The sequence below is a fragment of the Diorhabda carinulata genome, chromosome 4, assembly GCF_026250575.1.
Source record: "Diorhabda carinulata isolate Delta chromosome 4, icDioCari1.1, whole genome shotgun sequence".
NCBI classification, from domain to species: Eukaryota; Metazoa; Arthropoda; class Insecta; order Coleoptera; family Chrysomelidae; genus Diorhabda; species Diorhabda carinulata.
In genome coordinates, this window is record NC_079463.1 from 10,692,171 (window position 1) to 10,711,559 (window position 19,389).

General features: G+C 30.2%; 3 protein-coding genes and 1 non-coding gene across 11 annotated transcripts; 1 reads left to right on the forward strand and 3 right to left on the reverse strand.

Moving 5' to 3' along the window:
- Window positions 1-62: 62 nt before the first annotated feature.
- LOC130892415 (CCHC-type zinc finger nucleic acid binding protein-like) lies at window positions 63-2,227 on the reverse strand. The gene is made up of 3 exons (XM_057797832.1): window positions 2,062-2,227; window positions 386-660; window positions 63-301 (listed from the first exon to the last, which is right to left on the reverse strand). The coding sequence occupies exons 2-3, from the start codon at window positions 651-653 to the stop codon at window positions 120-122; spliced, it is 450 nt and encodes a 149-aa protein (XP_057653815.1). The 5' UTR covers window positions 654-660; window positions 2,062-2,227; the 3' UTR covers window positions 63-119.
- Window positions 2,228-2,627: 400 nt separating this feature from the next.
- Window positions 2,628-15,987, forward strand: LOC130892392 (tubulin polyglutamylase TTLL5). 8 transcript variants are annotated; one of them, XM_057797796.1, is made up of 14 exons: window positions 2,640-2,772; window positions 2,854-3,029; window positions 3,085-3,225; window positions 5,278-5,582; window positions 5,684-5,926; window positions 6,724-7,000; window positions 7,250-7,449; window positions 7,726-7,952; window positions 8,022-8,229; window positions 9,348-9,542; window positions 10,541-10,700; window positions 11,058-11,208; window positions 11,435-11,601; window positions 12,437-15,987. In XM_057797796.1, exons 2-14 carry the CDS (start codon window positions 2,884-2,886, stop codon window positions 12,633-12,635), a joined length of 2,619 nt encoding a protein of 872 aa, XP_057653779.1. In that variant the 5' UTR covers window positions 2,640-2,772; window positions 2,854-2,883; the 3' UTR covers window positions 12,636-15,987. The 8 variants fall into 8 exon arrangements, with proteins under 8 accessions (XP_057653785.1, XP_057653786.1, XP_057653787.1 ...); XM_057797797.1 differs by having other exon boundaries at window positions 10,544-10,700; XM_057797798.1 differs by having other exon boundaries at window positions 5,278-5,570.
- Window positions 15,988-17,918: 1,931 nt separating this feature from the next.
- LOC130892348 (dynein light chain Tctex-type 5-like) lies at window positions 17,919-18,566 on the reverse strand. The gene is made up of 3 exons (XM_057797735.1): window positions 18,430-18,566; window positions 18,143-18,336; window positions 17,919-18,084 (listed from the first exon to the last, which is right to left on the reverse strand). Exons 1-3 carry the CDS (start codon window positions 18,463-18,465, stop codon window positions 17,919-17,921), a joined length of 396 nt encoding a protein of 131 aa, XP_057653718.1. The 5' UTR covers window positions 18,466-18,566.
- Window positions 18,567-18,934: 368 nt separating this feature from the next.
- On the reverse strand, window positions 18,935-19,018 carry Trnal-uaa (transfer RNA leucine (anticodon UAA)). Its single transcript has one exon. It is a non-coding gene; the product is annotated as a tRNA-Leu (tRNA).
- Window positions 19,019-19,389: the final 371 nt, after the last annotated feature.

Sequence of the window (19,389 nt, forward strand, 5' to 3'; positions counted from 1 at the left end):
AATTAATACAAAAAAAGAAAAGAAACATGAGTTCCAACAAGAATTTGAAAAAAAAAAATACATTTTCATGTTTAAATATATATATAAACTGCATACAACAATACAATCAACATGTGGCACTACTTTCTGTAGTCATTTTCTCGGCAATCTCTTTTCAGATGCCCAGGTTTGTGACACAGATAGCAGGCTTTTGTGTTGTCGGGGCAATTCCTAGAAATGTGACCCGGTCGCTGACAATTGTGACAGGTATCATTAGATGATCTGTCACCACTTGCATCAGGGCAACTGCGGGCAATGTGACCTAAGAAATAAATTATATCATTCAAAATTCACTCAACGAAATGATATACTGGTGTTTTGATAGTTTTTTTTAATGAATATATACCTGGCTTCCTACAGTTGTAGCAGGACGGCATGTCAGGACTTTGCACACAATCTTTGGCAAAGTGACCTTCTCCATAACAACGGTAACACCTTGCTGATTCTTCCTTACAGTCACGGGCATAATGACCCATTTTATTGCATTTGTGACACTTGTCGCGATTTCTGCTGAAAGAACTTCTTCCGGAATCTCTACCGCCACCAGGGAGAGAGCATTCCCTAGCAAAATGACCGGGTTGATTACATTTATAACAAGTGCTGCCTGAACTCATTGTTGAACTAAAAAAAAAACATCGAATCAATAATATTTTATGTATATACAGAAATTTATGCTGTCTTGTATTGTGTACATAACAAAGGCATTTGTCTAAATTTACTTACAACCTTTACAAACTTACAAAGTTGTATAGTCCATTACAACATGTTTTGCCTTGATTTACTATCTATAAACCACCAAAAATCTATTAATTACAAAAAGGAAAACATTCCTGAGATGTAAAAACTTTTGAACCAACTTTTGCTAGCTTATCTATTGAACTAGGCACCCCCAGTAAAGTTAACTAACAATACTAACTGACCAAATGCACAACATGATGCTACGCATTTGATCAGCATGATGGACATAAACATCACTTTTAGGGTAGTAATTGATAACAACGTAACCCTAATGTGGTTACCAGGGTATGCCAGGCAGAGAGGAAGCAGATAACCTTCCAAAAAAAGAGGCATAACTCCATATTTAACACCAAAGCCCTGTTGTAGCCTTATAAAATACCACATCAATAATGAACTAAACGGATGTTTAATAATAGTGAGCATTGAAAAAGTTGCTAGAGTGTTAGTAATTATGAAACTGAACAGTTACTCATGGAGCAATTACTTTTTTGTGAAAGTGTACTACTTTTGAAATTTCTACTAATTAAATAAAATCAAACATATCTCAGATTTCTAGAAAGTTGGAAAAGTGCAACTTTTATTAAAAACTTTTTCATTTTAAAAACTATATGTCAATCTATATTTTTTAACTGAATTTAAAGATAGGTTATGTAGTTGCATGGGGGCATTGAAATTCTTTTCGTAAAATTAATTCATAAGTTAAAAGCTAAATGTTATTTGCGCAAAATGTTTAAAAAATTCAAAGACTATGTGCTGATTACTGTATTATCTATGCTAGGCCTCAGAATAACATTCCAATAGAATAATAAACTGTATTTTTCCTATATTATACTAAAAAATACCTAATTTGAATAATTCATTATGAATAAAATAATTTTTGATGGTAATTATGACATACCTCAAGTTTTGAATATTTTTTCACATGTATTTCGTAAAATTATTTGCAAAAAAACTCAAGCTTTATATATTATTTATTAATGTGGCAAGGCAACTAACTTGATATAGCAAACTATGGAACATTTTATATCCTCTGTACTCGTTTTGAAATACATATGCCATTTGCAAAAATTAAACACATCATATACCAGATGTTATATTATAATTAATACAATATTACGAATAATATAAAAAATATAACAACAATCTATATTTTATCTTTAAATAATTAATTAATATTTCAGACTTTCTATATCTATCGTGAAAACATTCACAAAGCTTATTCACAGAACATCCGTCCACGTGTTTTGTTAAATTATCAAGTCGTATAATAGTAATTTTTCTTACCCTTTCAAGTATTTCTCAAGTTGTCGAATAAGATTTTATGCTTATGAATGTGTTTAATAAGAAAAAAACACTCAAATTATGCCACATTCGAGTTAAATCTTTAATAAAAGTAAACACAGTATCAAAATTGCACCTAATGAAAAACCGGTATTACAGACAACTTCGTTTATCAGTTTTACCAACTTATACTTTTAATTATATTGACAAATAAATTATAGACAGTTTCACACGATCGAACTTTCAATTTACTATTTTATAAATAATAATATATATATTTTAGAATGTATTTAATAAAAATTCTTATAATAAAACTGCTTGTTTACTTTTTCCAAGATATTTCTAGTATTTCTGATAATAATATACTTGGTTTTGTACACTTAGTTATTCGTTGTTTAACATTAAAATCATTTATGTAATTTAGGCGTGATTACAATTCCGACATGATTAATAATACAATTTATTTATTAGAAAAATATTTTAAATTAATAATAAAAAATAACCATTTAAATATTGTAGTAACTTTTGTTTTTAATATTGGTAGACAAGGTGCCACATCACCTTAGTCCAGAGCCGGCAACGTTTGACAGAAATTGTACACATTAAATTTTCTATAGTTGCACATATTGCTATTGACATATCAAAAAGAATGTGACGAGATCAAATTTTCAATTTTAAATTTTTGCAGTAATAATTTCAAAAAGCAATCAAAATGTGAGTACACTTACTCAGACTTATTATCTGCGGGAATTTGAAATATTTGAGTAGAGTCAAAATAATTTAGGTCATTTTTAGTTTTAGTGGATTCAAGGAATATTATAAAAAATGAGTAAACCCAGCGATACCGCGGGAGAAAGTAAAAATTCCTCCTCGTTACAGCAAAATAGCAAAAGTACCAGTAATAATAGCAGCTCGAATGAATCACTTAAAGTCGAAGAAACCGAAACCATCCAATCTAATGAACAGAAGTTGTGAGTTAATTATCACAATGTTGCGTTTACACCCTAATTGGTTCAATTATTTTAGACAATTATATAAATCTAAATGGAATTCCTGGGATTTTTCCTACCTACTTTCCCGTAATAGTTCCAGCGTCCCATTGAACTGTAAAGATTCCCTAGAAAAGATCCTTAAGTCCACCACCAGGTTTATTGTTTCTGTTTTTTGGTAACACATATTTAAACTTTATGTTGGGTGTCTACATTTATAAATTCCTTTAATTTTTTTCTCATACATTTTTGTAGGTTTCATAGAAATATTTTGATGGAATAGGTTGAAAACATCAATTTTTGCTTATTTTTTTAACTAATCTATCAAAAGAGACATAAAATTAAGACCATTTATTAAGAATAAAATATCTTTATAAATTTCAAGCAATAATTTAGACTTTTTATGGAAAGTATAACCAGGGTCATTCCAAGTCAAATCAATTCATAAAAAGACCATTTTTACTTTCAGTTTTCTTTGAAATCTGGTTCAAAATTGTTAAAATATGAAATTTTATTGAAATATATCAACTAATTGTCGAAATATGAGGCTGTAAAGCTGCTATAAATTGGCCAAAAAAAATTCAATTTCCTATTTGAGATACAAATTTATGACATTTCACAGAATTTGGAATGCACTTGCCTATGATATGTAAAAAAATTCAAGACCACAGCTCCATTTTCAATTTTGAATGAATTTATTGCAGAAATGGGGTTTCATTTGATTGCTGTATCTACAGATTTTATATTCAAATTTATTCTACAATAAGTTGCACTCTTTCATTCATCATGACTTCATTTCCAAATAGCAGGGATCTTTTGTCAATAATACAAAAGAAAATCTAAAAAAATCTGAATTTGTTGTTGAGTTGAAAATTATGAAGCTTAAAGCTACCATAACAGTTTACAATCCATCCTTTTATTATTACTTCAACGGAGATTTCAAAGTGAAAGAAGAGTGGCATTTTTTTGCTACAGCTCATGATATATGAAAAGCAAATCTGAACCCTACTACAACTAATTGAGAGAGCTGTAGACAATTTAGACCAATTTAGACTTTGAATATTCTACCCAAAAAGGCTATACTGACTCAGAATTATTTTAAAAATTCAGTTTGATCTAGTATTGGCAATAAAACCATTCTTTCCCAAAGTAATATTGTTTAAAAACTTTTCTATGGAATATGGAGCTTAAAAAAAGAAATAACATAATCTTCTGTTGAACTGAAATCAGTGGACATATCTATGAAACAAAATGGTAACTTGGGACGTTTTAGAGAATAAATGAAGAAGTTACAAAGTAAAACCAAGTTTTCTTCATTCAACTGAGCCCTCTAAATCATTCTTATACCTAGAAAACTAATATTTTGTGGATTTAATTTTTGGGTGGCCTCCTATTGGAAGAACTTATGTTCTACTCGAAATTGTTGTATACTGAATGAATTATTATTTAGAATATGGAATTTTTGTACTAGGGGTGAGATTTGCCCCATATGCCTTTAACTAGAAAATCTTTGCCATGAAAGCACAAATTTAAGATCTGACAAGTACTAAATCTTTTTTGGAAGTTTTTGAAATTTTCAGTTATCAGTTTCTTTTTAACAGTATACTCTGTGTTGTACTCTAGGGAATTAGAAACTAATTCTGTACTAATATGTTGAATTTTGTTTTTCTCTTTGCAGTATATAACAAAATATTGAATTTTAACTTGTGGTAATTTTATGCTCATCTTGTAAAACTATGTTCCAATTTTAAGAAAAATCAACAATAAATTCAGATTATTTCAAATTCAGAATCAAAGAGAACAACTTATTCTAGAATAAAATGATAAATTCATCTGAATTTTTCTCTAATATCTGTAGATATTATCCACTTTATTGTATTTTACTTTTACAACTAAATTTTCCTCAAAGATTCGCACAAAATGAAATATGAAGTTTAGTCTTGAATTTTTTTACATTTCATAGGAAAGGGCATCAAAAATTCTGTAAATTATTACAAATAGAAAAGTTTCTAAATCAATTCAAATAATTACTGATTTTGAACCAATTTATGAAACTGTATAGCTCTGTATTTCAAAACCCATTTGATATTATTTGATATTTGGCCAAGTCTGTACCAAATTTCAAGAAAATCTGAGATGGTGATGATGAATTGATATGAAATGGTCAATTCAGATCTAATTTAATTATTGAAACATTTTCTTCAATTAATATAATATAGAATTTTTGTAGTAATGAAATTCCACCTGAGGTACCAGTTTCGAAAACATCACAAGAAGCTTGGATATCAGGAGGTACCTTGGGGTCTCGTAATACCGTTTTAATATTTAAGAGTTCTGCATTAGCTAATGCCTCGGAAGAATTAATACAACAAAAACCCGCTTATAAGTTACATATTACTTATAAAGTTCTTCAAGCTGAATCTAAATTATTATCGAAATTATTGGACTGCCATGGAGTTACAGAAGTTGCTCCGAATTCTTCAGATTTTAATCTACTATGGACTGGTTCCCATCCAAAACCAGGTTTGTTATGGTGTAAGCATGTACAATAAGTGTTTGTCTTTTCGCTACGACATTTGCACTCCCGACATTTTAATACCTTTTATTATTTTTTTCAAAATTTCAATATTTTTTAGGTACCATTAGATCCTTAGCGCCTCACCAAAGAGTTAATCATTTTCCAAGGTCTTATGAACTAACACGTAAAGATAGGCTTTATAAAAATATAGAAAGAATGCAACACGCTAAGGGTTTCAAAAATTTCGATTTCATCCCTCAAACTTTTGTTATGCCCATCGAGTATAGAGAATTGTGTTCCACACATCATCGAGTCAAGGGACCTTGGATTGTAAAACCTGTAGCGTCTAGTCGTGGTAGAGGTATATATTCATATTTAAATTATCTCTTAATTATTTGTTTTAGTTGGAGGCATCAAACATACTCAAATAATGATTAATTATTGTATTAACATGCAAATGATGATTTAATTGTTGTTTAATTGATCTTAAATGTAGATTTACTAGTAGTTATATCAAATTTAGAGTCTAAAAGACAATTATGTACCAAACTAACTATAGTTCTTTTTTTAACCACTTATGTGGATTATTTTTCAATTCCTATGCTTGTAATAAATAATTTCTTTTTATCTGACTAAATCTGTGACTCCAAATTGTTTTTGCAAACAAATTTCAAGTTATATTAAATATTTCTTATTATATCGATAATTATTAATTATTTTTTATGCATATAACAGATCATTTATTTTTATCTGACTAAATATGTGACACCAAATGGTTAGGTGTAAACAAATTCCAAGTAAATAACATTGTATACTTTCAGAGTTTCTTGGAAAGTACTGATGAGGTATCATTTTACTAATATGTGGAACTAAAATGTTTTAATAAACCAATATCTTAATGTTTATAACTTCGGTTGGGACTTTTTCATTTTTAAATAGTTTTGATTTATTGTTTTGTATAGAAAAATTTTCATTAAATTATAAAGAAAGTATTTCTCATTTCATACATTCTAAATGGAACCGTTCCAATCTATGGTTTTTGGTCAAAAGAAAGTTTTTTTTTCAACTGTAGATTGAAACACTCGTTTATGGATATAGTTACCATTATTGATAGTCATTGGTCGAATAATTAAATCTCTAAATGCGTTTTTATTTTAGGAATTTTTATTGTCGAAACTCCAAATCAAGTGCCTCTAGAAGAACCAGTCGTCGTGGCCAAATATATTTCTAATCCTCTTTTGGTAGCCGGACATAAATGTGATTTAAGATTATACGTAGTCGTTACCAATTTTGATCCATTGATTATTTATATTTATGAAGAAGGCCTTGTTCGATTTGCTACTGTTAAATATGATGCTAGTCACAAGCAGCTGTGGAACCCGTGCATGCACCTATGCAATTATAGTATCAATAAATACCATAGTGATTACGTTAAGTGAGTAAATTAAAAATGAACTTTTTTTGTGTAAAAAATAGGGTTAAAAAAAGAATTGAGGAAGATGGTAAAATAATTTGATACAAAAGAGGTTGACTGACATAAGAAGAAATGTACTAAAATATTGCTGAAAACATCAAAAATATATGTCTATTATCCAATTGGATATAAAATCATTTCTCTTTATCCTTGAATAACATTTAGAAAAAAGTAATTTTCCATTGATAAAAGCTTTTGTGTTTATTTTAGATCGGATGATCCATCAGCAGAAAATGTGGGTCACAAATGGACCCTTAGTGCTTTATTGAGACATTTAAAATCTGAAGGCAAAGATACTGCGCTACTTATGTCCCAAATTGAAGATGTAATAATTAAGGCAATATTGGCTTGTGCTAATTCTGTGATATCCGCTTGTAAAATGTTTGTTCCTTATACTAATAACTGTTTTGGTGAGTAAAATAATCAAAAATGAGCTTAAAAAAATCAATACTTAGCGACCAAAAAAAAATAAAAATCTCATGTTTATATCAGTTTTATTGATTCGGCATCACACATTTACCCCTATAACATTTTGAAATGTTTTTTTCTTTACGCGTGATATTTTTTATGTTTATATTGGAATAATTCTTCTAAATAACTGTCTCACACTGCATCAAAAGAGATAACGTTTTCTAATTAGCTTTAATATTGAATATTTTTTATTAATATCTGAAATTTAATTCCAGAACTTTATGGCTTCGATATATTGATAGATAAAATGCTTAAACCATGGTTATTAGAGGTTAATTTATCACCATCATTAAATTGTGATAGTCCTTTGGATGTCAGATTGAAATCAGCCATGTTGGCTGATTTGTTATCCTTGGTTGGTATACCAGCCGTAGATCCAATTATAAGAATAAACGGAGATTACCAAAAATCAAATTTTAGTCTAAAATCGAATTTTAATCACGTAAGTTTAATTTTTGCTTCAAAATATTTTTTCGTATATATATATTTAATATATATATTAAAATTCCAGTGTAGACGTGTGCATTCCGCAGACGGCTTAGCTAGTACTAGCAGTTCATTGAAAAAAGGGGCGCATACTGTTGGTAGAGGTCCTTCTCCGTATACCGCCGAAGAAGCTAAAATGATCCGATTGGTTACATCAGAATTCAAAAGGAGAGGTGGTTTCGTCAGAATATTCCCTTCTGCAGATAGTTGGATGAAATATTCTCAATATTTGGGTAATTTTTTTTGTTATTAGACTATATTGAAGGAAAAAGTCATGATTTGGTTATACATGTATAACCTTTTTATAATCAGTAACTGTGAAAATACCCTTCCGCATCCGCTAGTACCATTTTTTATGAATTTTTTCGAGAGAAGTCATAGGAATTCAAGTCTGTTGAATAGGGCGTATATTTCAACAATTCGTGCTCCAATTTACCTTTGGTTTTTGAATCATGTGAAAGAGTGCTTTATCTAGGTGGAAAATTATTTTTTATGGTGTAAACAAAGTCTTTTTTTACATTCAATTGATCCAGTAACACTCCTCGTCTCTAGTTTTATCAGTGTATAGCAAACCTTTTTTTGTATCCCAATAAAGCTGATGCTAAAACTTTTTGAACCCTAATTCGCTTTCTATCTGGTTTCATATAAACCCTTTAGTACCTCGTTTAAATTAAGGATCATGTTGGTAGACCCAAGTCTCTTCTACAGTTATAACACGATGCTAAAAATCAAGGTTTATAATTAAATACCTAAAATCTTGATGCTTTTTTAAATGTATCACTCAATTTCTGTTAATTTCTCTTCTGTTCAGTCGTTTTTTGCTTTTATAACCAATCCGGGGTCTAGAATATTCTCGAAAGTTATTCCAAATAATTTCAAAACACTCTAGAACCCTTCAATATACTTTTAGATCCACTTTGAGATCTGGGGTATTCGAGTAAGTTATTCACTATATTTTAGATCACTCCAGCATACTTTTATAGCCAATCGGAGGTCTAGACTATGCTATAAAGTTATCCCGAACAATTCCAGAACATTCTGGAACTCTCCAGTATACTTTTAGAGCCAATTTGAGATCTAGGGTATTCTAGAAAGTTATTCGGAATATTCTAGAACATTACAGATTAATCTATAACAGCTAAATCATATAGACAAAGACCAATTTCAGTTATTTCTTCTTTCAAACCAAAGAAGCATATCAACAGTTCCTATTATACTTTAATTTGAAATGTAATACATTACCAGTAGAGGTATATAGACCTAATGTCAATATTTTTGGTGTGTAAACTATTCTTTTTCAAATTATCGAGTAGTTTAGTAATAATTTTTTATGTACTTTTATATTTTCCAGATAGAAATACTGGTATACCATTGTCAGGAAATCCGGGAACAAACTTTTGCTTAAGCGGACAACATAATTACAATCTGTTGATTTACGCACACTTTTATCCCGATATTCCAGTCCTGAATAATCCTAATGAAAGGAATCAGACTCGTTCGAGACAAACGATGCTTAAAAGGGATATATCCATCGAAAGCCACAAAGGTAAGTAGCACCCGTGAAAAGAAATCCAATGAATTAAGATCGGGTGATTATATCAATTCTCACCTTCATACTTGGCATCAGGGTACTGACAGATATTGCTTTGGGTACTTTGATGACGATCTACCTTATTGGAAATTTTGGTCTCTGGGGCTTATTTCTGAGAGTTTTGTTTACATTTTGTTGCAATAAGAAGTGAATTTTCAAAAAAGTCAATATTGGCCTCAATAAAACCGGATACGGGAAAATAACGTTTGAAGTAGCACTGCTAATGACCCAATTCTATGGAGAGATCTCCTATAATACCTCCACAACTTTTCTAGAAGAAACCAGAAAACTAGCACCAAAAGCCTTTTATTGATCAGAGTAGGAAAGAGCTTGGCAAGAAGAACAAAAAATTTGCTTCTGACAAGGGTGAGCCTCCTTAAAGGGACAGGACTTCATTAGAATTATGAAATGAGACTTTGGAAGTGGAATATGATCGTTAGATGACCAAAACTTCTAATTATTTGTCTATATATCAAAGTGGGCTTTGAGATAGCCAGATCTCATAGCCTTAGATTAGCTTTACATGACTCTACTTGTCAATATGGTGGATATGGAGAACAGACATTTCGTTTCTCCGCACTAGTACTATATTCAAGAAGTACTAGACACATTGCACTAAACATTTTTGTATATAGATGTTGATTACATTTAAAAATAGTCGTAATTTTGTCTAATTTTATTTTATTACACTCAAAGATGGACATTCCTCTAGATATTGGTCTTGAACTGTAGGTGTCCACTTCTCCAAAAGACAGAGTCCTCATAAATTGACTATCGATTAGATTTTGAAAATACTGCTCTACAGCTCAATCAGGTCATCGACCTGTCTTCTATGCTCTAAGTTCTCCAAGTTTCTAATCACCTATAAGTCGAATTGCTCGTATCTGTATCGATCGAGCAACCTCGGCATTTAATTTACTTTTTGATTTTGATATTGATTAAAATTGTTGTAGTAGGTAATAAGACTTTGAATGGTAGACAGGACCGATACGAAAGGATGTTAAGTCAAGGACACAGATCGTCATTGGCCCCTTGTAAAATTACCAGGGAAACTCATTGTTTGGATATAAAGAAGCGAATAACTGACATGTTGGAAACTGGCAAAAGGATTACGTAAGGAAATTATTACAAATTATTTTTATTTTACCCAAAAAAAAAACTAAATCAAAGTTTATTTGTCTATCCAGATTATTTTCTTACTGCTAAGGTTGTTAAAGACGCGTTTATTTACACTTTAATCATATCCAGAAAGTTAGAGGTCCTCTAATTTGCAGAAATCAAAAAATGCCTTCTTAGAAATTGATTCTATAGAAACTGCTACAACATACAGGTTATAAAAAATAACATAAAGAAGTTGCCGCCGCATCAGTAAAACTTTATATTCTGTTAACATCATTGAACAGGACCGGCTTCAAAGTCCTGTTTGTTATTTTTCTCGACCTGTATAACTTTATATTTATAAATTTTTAGCCAATGGCAAGCGAGAAAAACTTTCAGTCATTATTTAGCATGTATACTAAGGAGGATAGTGAAAGGACCGGATCAAGATGATCACGTAGAAATCGTTTTGAAATTCATGCAGAAAGCGTCTAATTATTTGAGAACACCTTTCAACGTAAAGGTATATAATTCAAATGTGATGGTTATGGGATTGTGATATGATACCTTTCAGATATCCTTTTATTCATCATCGGGGAATTAATTTCCTATAAAATGATCATGAAAAGCTTGAATTATTTATTTTTGATATTTCATTGCGAAAATCCCACAACAATCACGTTCATAAAGACTTCGTTCGAATTTTCATTTCAAGTATAGAGGGTTTAATAAAAATTAATTTTTTTTAGACTCCAAGTCAAAAGTTGGACTACAAAGATCGAGCTGCAGTTGTAGCTAAGCAATTGAATGATTTTTTGTATCTGTATAACAGAGAAACTGATTTGTACGTCGATAAGACGGAAAGAGCTAGTCAAATACCAAAAAAAATTTATAATGAATTTTTGGAACATGCCCGGTAAGTATTGAATTGAAAAGTGTATCACAAAGGAATACGATAAATGAGGATCCAAATTCCAAATGATCAGTGAATAGAATAGGGATTTAAGTGATTGTTTGATTTGATCCAAAATCACGTTTATACTAACTTCGAAATTTCCCCTTAAAAATGATCCATTTGGGGCAGCTACACACACACAGGTGTAAACTGGTCAGTTTCAAATGTTTTCGAGATTTCTCAAATGATCCTTTTTTCAATTGCGGGAAAAGTCTGGAGGACACAAATCAGGTTATTAATAGACAAACTTCTCTTCAATTATACTTCTGTTCAGTTTTGAGGTTTTTCGAGTCTATTTTGTCTACTAAAATTTTATTTATGGTGAAAATGTTACATTTTTATTTCTAATTGAAACAAAAGCCCTTATAAGTTCAATTTTAACAGTTTTTGGAGTCTAACATCTCCTAGATGTCTTCTCAAAACAATTTTCCCCATAGTCACAGAATGATGGATTCTGCAAATCAAGATCCTCCCATTTTTTTATCCCATAACCATTTTGATGTCATAAAGAGTTGAAACTTGAACTAAGGGATTAACAAACCTTTATACGACGTTGCCAGTTTCTCATATATTGCTATCTTGATAATGTAAATGTATTGAAATAATAGTCATATAAGTCAATCTAGTGTGTCGAATTTCGACTTTTTCAGTTCCAAATTTGAAATTTCCGATCATAAATGCTTTAACATGACAATTATGTTGTTTCAATAGTCTCTAATTGTGGTATGGTGCAGGTTGAAAATTTACGTTACTTTTTGAACACACTGTTTGTTATAGAAATTAAATTTTGTTTTAGGGAATCCGATTTGGAGGAATTATTAATATACCAAACGACTCAAAACGTACCGAGTTATGCTACTAATACAACGTTTCCTGGTTTATTGAAATGTATTCCAGCTATACCGAAACATTACGGTCTCAAACCACCCTGTAAGGCGAATAAATCAAAATCCGGCATGAATAAACCTCTAGCACAAATCGAGGTACCCCAATAAAGAGATGCTCGTTTTGTATTTAATTTTTTTTCAGGTATTATTTGAAATTGTGACTGGTTATTCGATTTTTTTGGTTATTTGTATTTTTTTTTCATTAATCAGTCATCTAGTAATAATTTATTCTATATGTTACCGAGTTTTTGTTATAATACACAGACATTTTCTTTTCGCACTGCTTTTCCATGTAATTTTTTCACTCATTCATTAAGAAAAACAAAACGTTTCTGTGATACTTTAGCTAACCTTAATATTTCAACACCAAAGTTTTGTCGAACCCAGTATGGTACTTAACGTTTTTACTAAATACTCACTTAGTTTATGTCGTTTTGGAATCGAAAAAGTAAAAAAAAACGAAATTGATTTAATATTTACGAAAGATTATTTAGATATGAGGATGAATCAGAAACTAAGGGATTTGAAAATAAAATAGTTTGTAGTCGTTACAACTTTTGCAAGCATTTTTTTTGGTACCCCCACTGTTTGTATTGCTTGTTACCAATTACAATTTGATTAATGAATCCCGATGTATGTTGTAGGGCTCCACCTTCTTTTATGGTGATCAGTAAAAAAATTTGATAACCTTATTGTACAAAATTTGTGATAGTTTATCAAAAAAGTCGGTGAAACTCGAAATTTTGATTCTAATTGTCCATAAAATTTTATAGATGTCAGGGTGAACCACTATATTTGAAGCAAAAACAACTGGAAGTGGATTTTTGTTTTTTTTTAATGGAACACCCTGTTTTAAATCACAATGCTACAGCGTAAAATATTCTATGTACTTTAAGAGGAAGACTTCTGGTTCCCTAATTATCCAATAAATGTACAAGGTGTATCACAATATTTGGTGCAAAAACTACTGAAAGTGGTTTGTTGTTTGTTTTTATGGAACACCCTGTTTTTTATTGCGTTTATAGGAATCTAAGATGAATTGTGTGATTAATGCTTGAAACTTGCTAAATCTTCGTAAATAATTTCAAAAAATTATACACGATTGTCAGAAAATAAGCAGAGTTTTCAGTTGTATCGAAAATAATGTAACTCACCTTTTTCAAATGGAAACTAAATGTTTTACGTTGAAACTAGGGGAATTTTATATTTACAACCCTTAATATAATAAAAAACCAGCGGAAATCTCTCACAATACATACATGGGGGTTGCATATGGATTTAGTTCGTTGAAGAAGTCTTTAACAGGTGAATGACTCATCACTAGTAGTTTCTTCATACGAGTCAATTTTTTTTACCACAGCTTTGTTTAGTACAACAACATTGGTAAAAACCAAATTTCGTTTCCTGGTGTGCAGTTTGATTGTTTTCATTCCAAGCTGTAGTTGGGTTTTTATTTTGAAGATTCTCATTGCTTTGAAAAGGTTACTTCTATTCTGTTTCGTCCAGTGGAGTACTGGAGTACAAAACGTTGACTGTAGACTTCATAATTCCTCATAGTTAACTTGCTTCTTTACATAAGTCAACTACGATATAATTAGTAAACTTTTTCTTTCAATCTCACATTTTCTGCGACTTTTTGATTATAATTTTCTATACAAATTAGTATTTTCAATGATATTGAATAAAATAATGAAAATTATCTTGGCAGTCAACGTGTTGAATCCAATTTTTCAAAAATCTATTTCAATTCATGTATCTAAATTATCAGAAGATCATAGAAACATTTCTGATTATTCTAAAACAATTAAAATCGTTTTTAATTCCTGTAAAAATTATTTTTGAACCTAAAGGCATCAAACACTGTTTTCGGTTCATCCAGAGTCATCAAAAATCCTTTTGACTCAGTCATATTTTCTTCAGTGCCTTGTTTTTAACCACTCAATTGTCTATTGTATTAAAGGTGTTGTATAGGGCGGTACAAATAAAACCTCTATTCTTTAGTTCGGATTCAGAGAGTTTGCTAGGAGCGTTGGAGACTCATTGAGGAGGCAACTTCGTCAGAAAACTTGATCCCTACAAATAATCAATTCTGATAAAAAATTTTTTCAGATTCATAGATTTTCCTCATGTTTTGAAATTTTTTCTTTTCCAAAACTGAATCACTTATTGTATTTGTAAAATTTAGAATTGCAGCTAATTTATTTATTTATATTATTTAAATGTGTTTTGTTTGTAGTTTAGTTTATTTAAAAAACTTTTTTTGACAAATATATTGTGATAATTACCCATAACGAACTACACAACGTTAGAGCACAGTATTTTTTCTACATATCGAAAAAGTTTTTTTATTTATTTATATGTCAGGTTACACAATTAAAATTCGGTCGGTTTTTATCGTTTGTAGCTTTTTTTTCATCCCTTTAGTATCCAAAACCGCCACTTGAGATACCTGAAAAGGCAAATTGTAGTTACTTTCAATAATTAGCTGGATTCTTCATAAGAAACTATTCCAAACAGTAAATAAATTGACTGTATATAGAAATTTGACTGAAATGGGTCTTTATTATGAAAAAAAAAAATATGATCAAGTTTATAATTTGGTAAAAGTTTTACCCAGTAGTTGAATAAAGATTGTAAAACATTTATCTGATAGAACTGTTTAAGAAGAACAATGAAGTCAATAAGTATGATTGTGGTTATCGGACGATACCAACTTACTTATCCTCAAAAAAGGTCATAATAAAAGTTTCAAAAACATCTCTGAGCAATGATAATTTGACTGGTGATATTTATTTGGAACTTGTTACCTTGTTGATGCCCTAATAACCCAAAAACTCGAAGATGATGTAAATTTTCATGGAACAAACAAAATGGAGCATCTCCATACCAATTTACTGGATAGACTGTAGGACAGGCTCCTAATTCAATTCTTATGGATTTCTTATGTGGGGGTTTTTGTAGTCCAAACTTTATGATACACCCCTAACATCTCATAAAACCTTGGGTGAAGAATCGTTTTATTACACCAAAAATGCTGCGAAAAGCTCATAACAAAAAATTGGAGGTGGAAATTTTTTTCCCCAATAGTTTTTTCAAAAAATGTTAAGGTATTTTAAGGGGTACTAAAGGGACAAAAAAGGAAGACATTGAAACTATTATCAAAACTTAAGCCCTTCTAGTTCAAAATTAGCTAATTTTAGAGTTTTTCTCAATCTAAACATAACTTCAGATATTTAAGGGTGCACAATTTATTTGAGACGCATTATTTATGACCTGGTATGTTGCGGAACTGATGCAGTATTAAATATTGAACACAGTTTTAAGTTTAATTAAATTTACCTCTTTTTTGGTTGTTTATATATATTTTTTTTATGAAAACAATTGAATGGCGTCAAGAGCAATTGTATTAACTTGTTATATTACTTCTGTGTCTTTTTGTAATATATTTTATATATCTAAACTGTGTTTAAATCTCAGTTTCACTAGAAAACTTCAGTTTAGAAAAACGGTGAGTCATAGTCTTTATACAATCAGAATTTAATTTTCTCCTCAAATAATTGAAATATCGTAGATACTATATGAATATGACATGATAATATTTGTAAAAGATGAGGAAATATCGAATGAAAATAAACGGAGACAAAACTAAGACGATGATGATAACGCGGAAAGGATACATAAGATAAACTTAGAAGAATCACAACAAGAGCAGGTCATGAAGTTTAAATACCTTGGAACTGATATTAACACGAAAAGAAAGATTGGAAAAAGAGATAAACGGGAGAACTGGAGAAGCTGGAGATTATTGAATGAAATTGAGACAGTTCCTAGCCAAAAAGGAAATGATGAAAAGAAGAACAAATTAGATGGTTTAGCTATGTGGCCGAAGAACGATTAAAATGGAAGATATTTGAGGCATAAACTTACAAAGGAAGACCGATGAGGAAGAATAACAAATGATATTGTTCAGTCATGTCATGAAAATGGGAGAAGAAGGATTAATCTTGAAGATATATGAAGCAAGAACTAACAAAAAAGGAACTAGATGAAAGAAATAAATAGCTGGAGAAAATAGGAGGAAAAATAAAAGAAATGACACAAAATAGGATATAATGAAGACAGCCATAGAAAAGGGAGCCAAATTAATGACTTGATTCCAAAGAGCCTTACACCTTAGAAAGACATGAAAAATAACTAAATAATTGGTTATTCATTACGTGAAATATCTAAAAAAGTAAACTTCGATTACTACAAAATGCTATAAAGACAGGACAGACCTAAGTCATGCTTATACAGGCAGTTTAATTCGCGTTTATTACACATAATACTTACAATTTATTGAAGGGGGAAAACGGAAAAAAAGAAAATCCCGATTTCCGTCAAATTTCGTACAAGAGGGTTTCCTGATATGAAAAGATCTCAAAAATCAAAAAAGCTATCAGTTTCTCCGAAAACAACTTATTGAGGGCAGAAAAGTAGGGAAAGGTAATGAAAATTGGGTTTTATGGAAAACTATTGCTTATATTAAAAAACTTATATGATTTCCGAAATATTCTTAAGAAAGAAAATACATGATACCTTGTGATTTTTCGAATACTTGCACAGTACTGATTTGATTAGTTAGCGGTTTTAGAAGATAGCTAATTTGAATAGACTTGATTGAAAATTTTTAGTCTAAACCTTTAGCAACCAATCATATACCATATTAAGAACTGGTTGCCTAATTCATACATTCATAGTTTTTGGCATCGCTTGGTAGATGGCGGCAAAATCAAAATCATAGAATAAGTGAAAATAGTGAAGTTCCGTTTAAAAAAAAATTATTAATTTCATCTATGAGAAACGTATGAGGAGTTGAAAACGTGACAGACGCGTCCGTAACACTTTTCGGAGGAATCAAATAACAAAATTGGATTTTCTGGGAAACCATTCTCTCATTAGAAAACTGATATGCATCCATTCCATAGTTTTTTATTTTGATTTTTCGAGTTGTAGGAAATCGACTCAAACAGATAAAGCATTAGGAAAACATACCAATGGAGGACTATTAAAATAAAAAGTCCCTTACACACAACCAAAGGAATTTAAAAAATCTAATTATTATAAAATGCAAATAGACATAATTTTTGTCAAAAATCATCAAACCCATATGATTGCAGTATATTTTGAACGTATTAAAAAATATATACAGATATCGAAGACTATTGAAATGTATTTAGGAGTAGTTGTGTTCAAAAACTACTCAATTGAAACATTTTATTACCCATATTGATTAAAAATATTGACTACGTATATTAAATTTATTTCATAACTAACTTCATACTTCAATAGTCATATAATTCCAGTTGCTAAACTTAATGTACACTAAAAGTCAATGTCTTATTATCAATTTTATTCGTAATACAAACCAAAACAATAAGCAATTCCATAAACATTTGAATTTTCTATAGAAATTGTAGAAAATCGATCCTTACTACTATCCCATAAAAATTGGCAAACTATATTAACAGATTGATCTCGTTTTTCTCCTATTGTAACAATGCTTATAATTTTATATCTAAAAAAAGTTTTATTAAAAGTCAACGCATAAGTTTATAACTTAAATAATTACTTACCTATCAAAATTTAACTCTTTCACTTTTTTCCTGATCATATATGAAGCCCATTTAGCTTGCTTCACACATTGATCGGGATCGTATACAAGATTTTCCATTGCTTCTTGTAGAATTTCTTTTAAAACTTTTTCTACTTTTTCTGGATCAAAAGGATTATCAGGTTCCAGTTTATAAGTATTAGCATAACGAATTATCTAAAATATATAATAGTGTAAGCCTCGAAGCCGTCCCTGTCCAATAGAACATTTAGAATGTTAAATTTTGATTCAAGCGTAAGTGTCACTTACATCGTGTGTTTGAGTTAACAAAGAATTTGAACTCATTTCGTCGCTAAGAAATTTTAAACTGATAGGTAACTAACTTTCGTACATGTTTACTGAACTTACAAAACTCATTTAAAATAACTTCAGGTCTTATCGATCTTATTAGAGTGATAGACAGCACCTGGTACAAAGATAAACTTAATATTACCAGAACTGGAAGGAATAGAAAGATAATTAAGTGTTTATAGTAGAGGCGCTTTGTCACGAAGTCACACCTTTTATAAACTTTTTCTTAATTCTGATTAATCTAAAAACCAATTTTATCTATTGAAAGTATCAGAGCTTATTAAGCCGATTGCTTGAGTTGTTAATTCCAAATAGCAGCAAGAAAGGAAGACATAATAGATCCTTTGAGTCGCAGTGTATATGATACCCCAATATCTTTACATACATATTCATTCAATGTTGATAATTCAACAATTAAAAAGAAGATTAATACAATTTATATAAAAAATTATATAATAAAAACTGTCAGGTGTGGGGTTCGAACCCACGCTCCCTCTCGGGAACCAGAGCTTAAATCTGGCGCCTTAGACCGCTCGGCCAACCTGACTGTGAATATCTCTCTTTAAAAGCTGATATCAACTGTTTATCACATTACTCAATCAATTATACACATTTCTAATTATCCGTTGGACAAATAAGAATCTTTATACATATTTCCCGCAAATAATTTTTGGTTTCTAAATATGAAGTAATATCCGTTTTTTAAAGTCGTCTTTATTAACGATTGATTGAAATGATCGTATGCTAAGATATTAATTTTTAGCGTACGCTCGTGATTTTAGACACTATCATTATATGACAATTGAAGTATAAACTTAGCAACATAACCAAAGTTGTTGTCAATGCTTTTTATGGCTTTAAATTATTATATTGTCTTCCGTTTGAGATGTTTCTGAACTGGATAAACTTCAATACTTT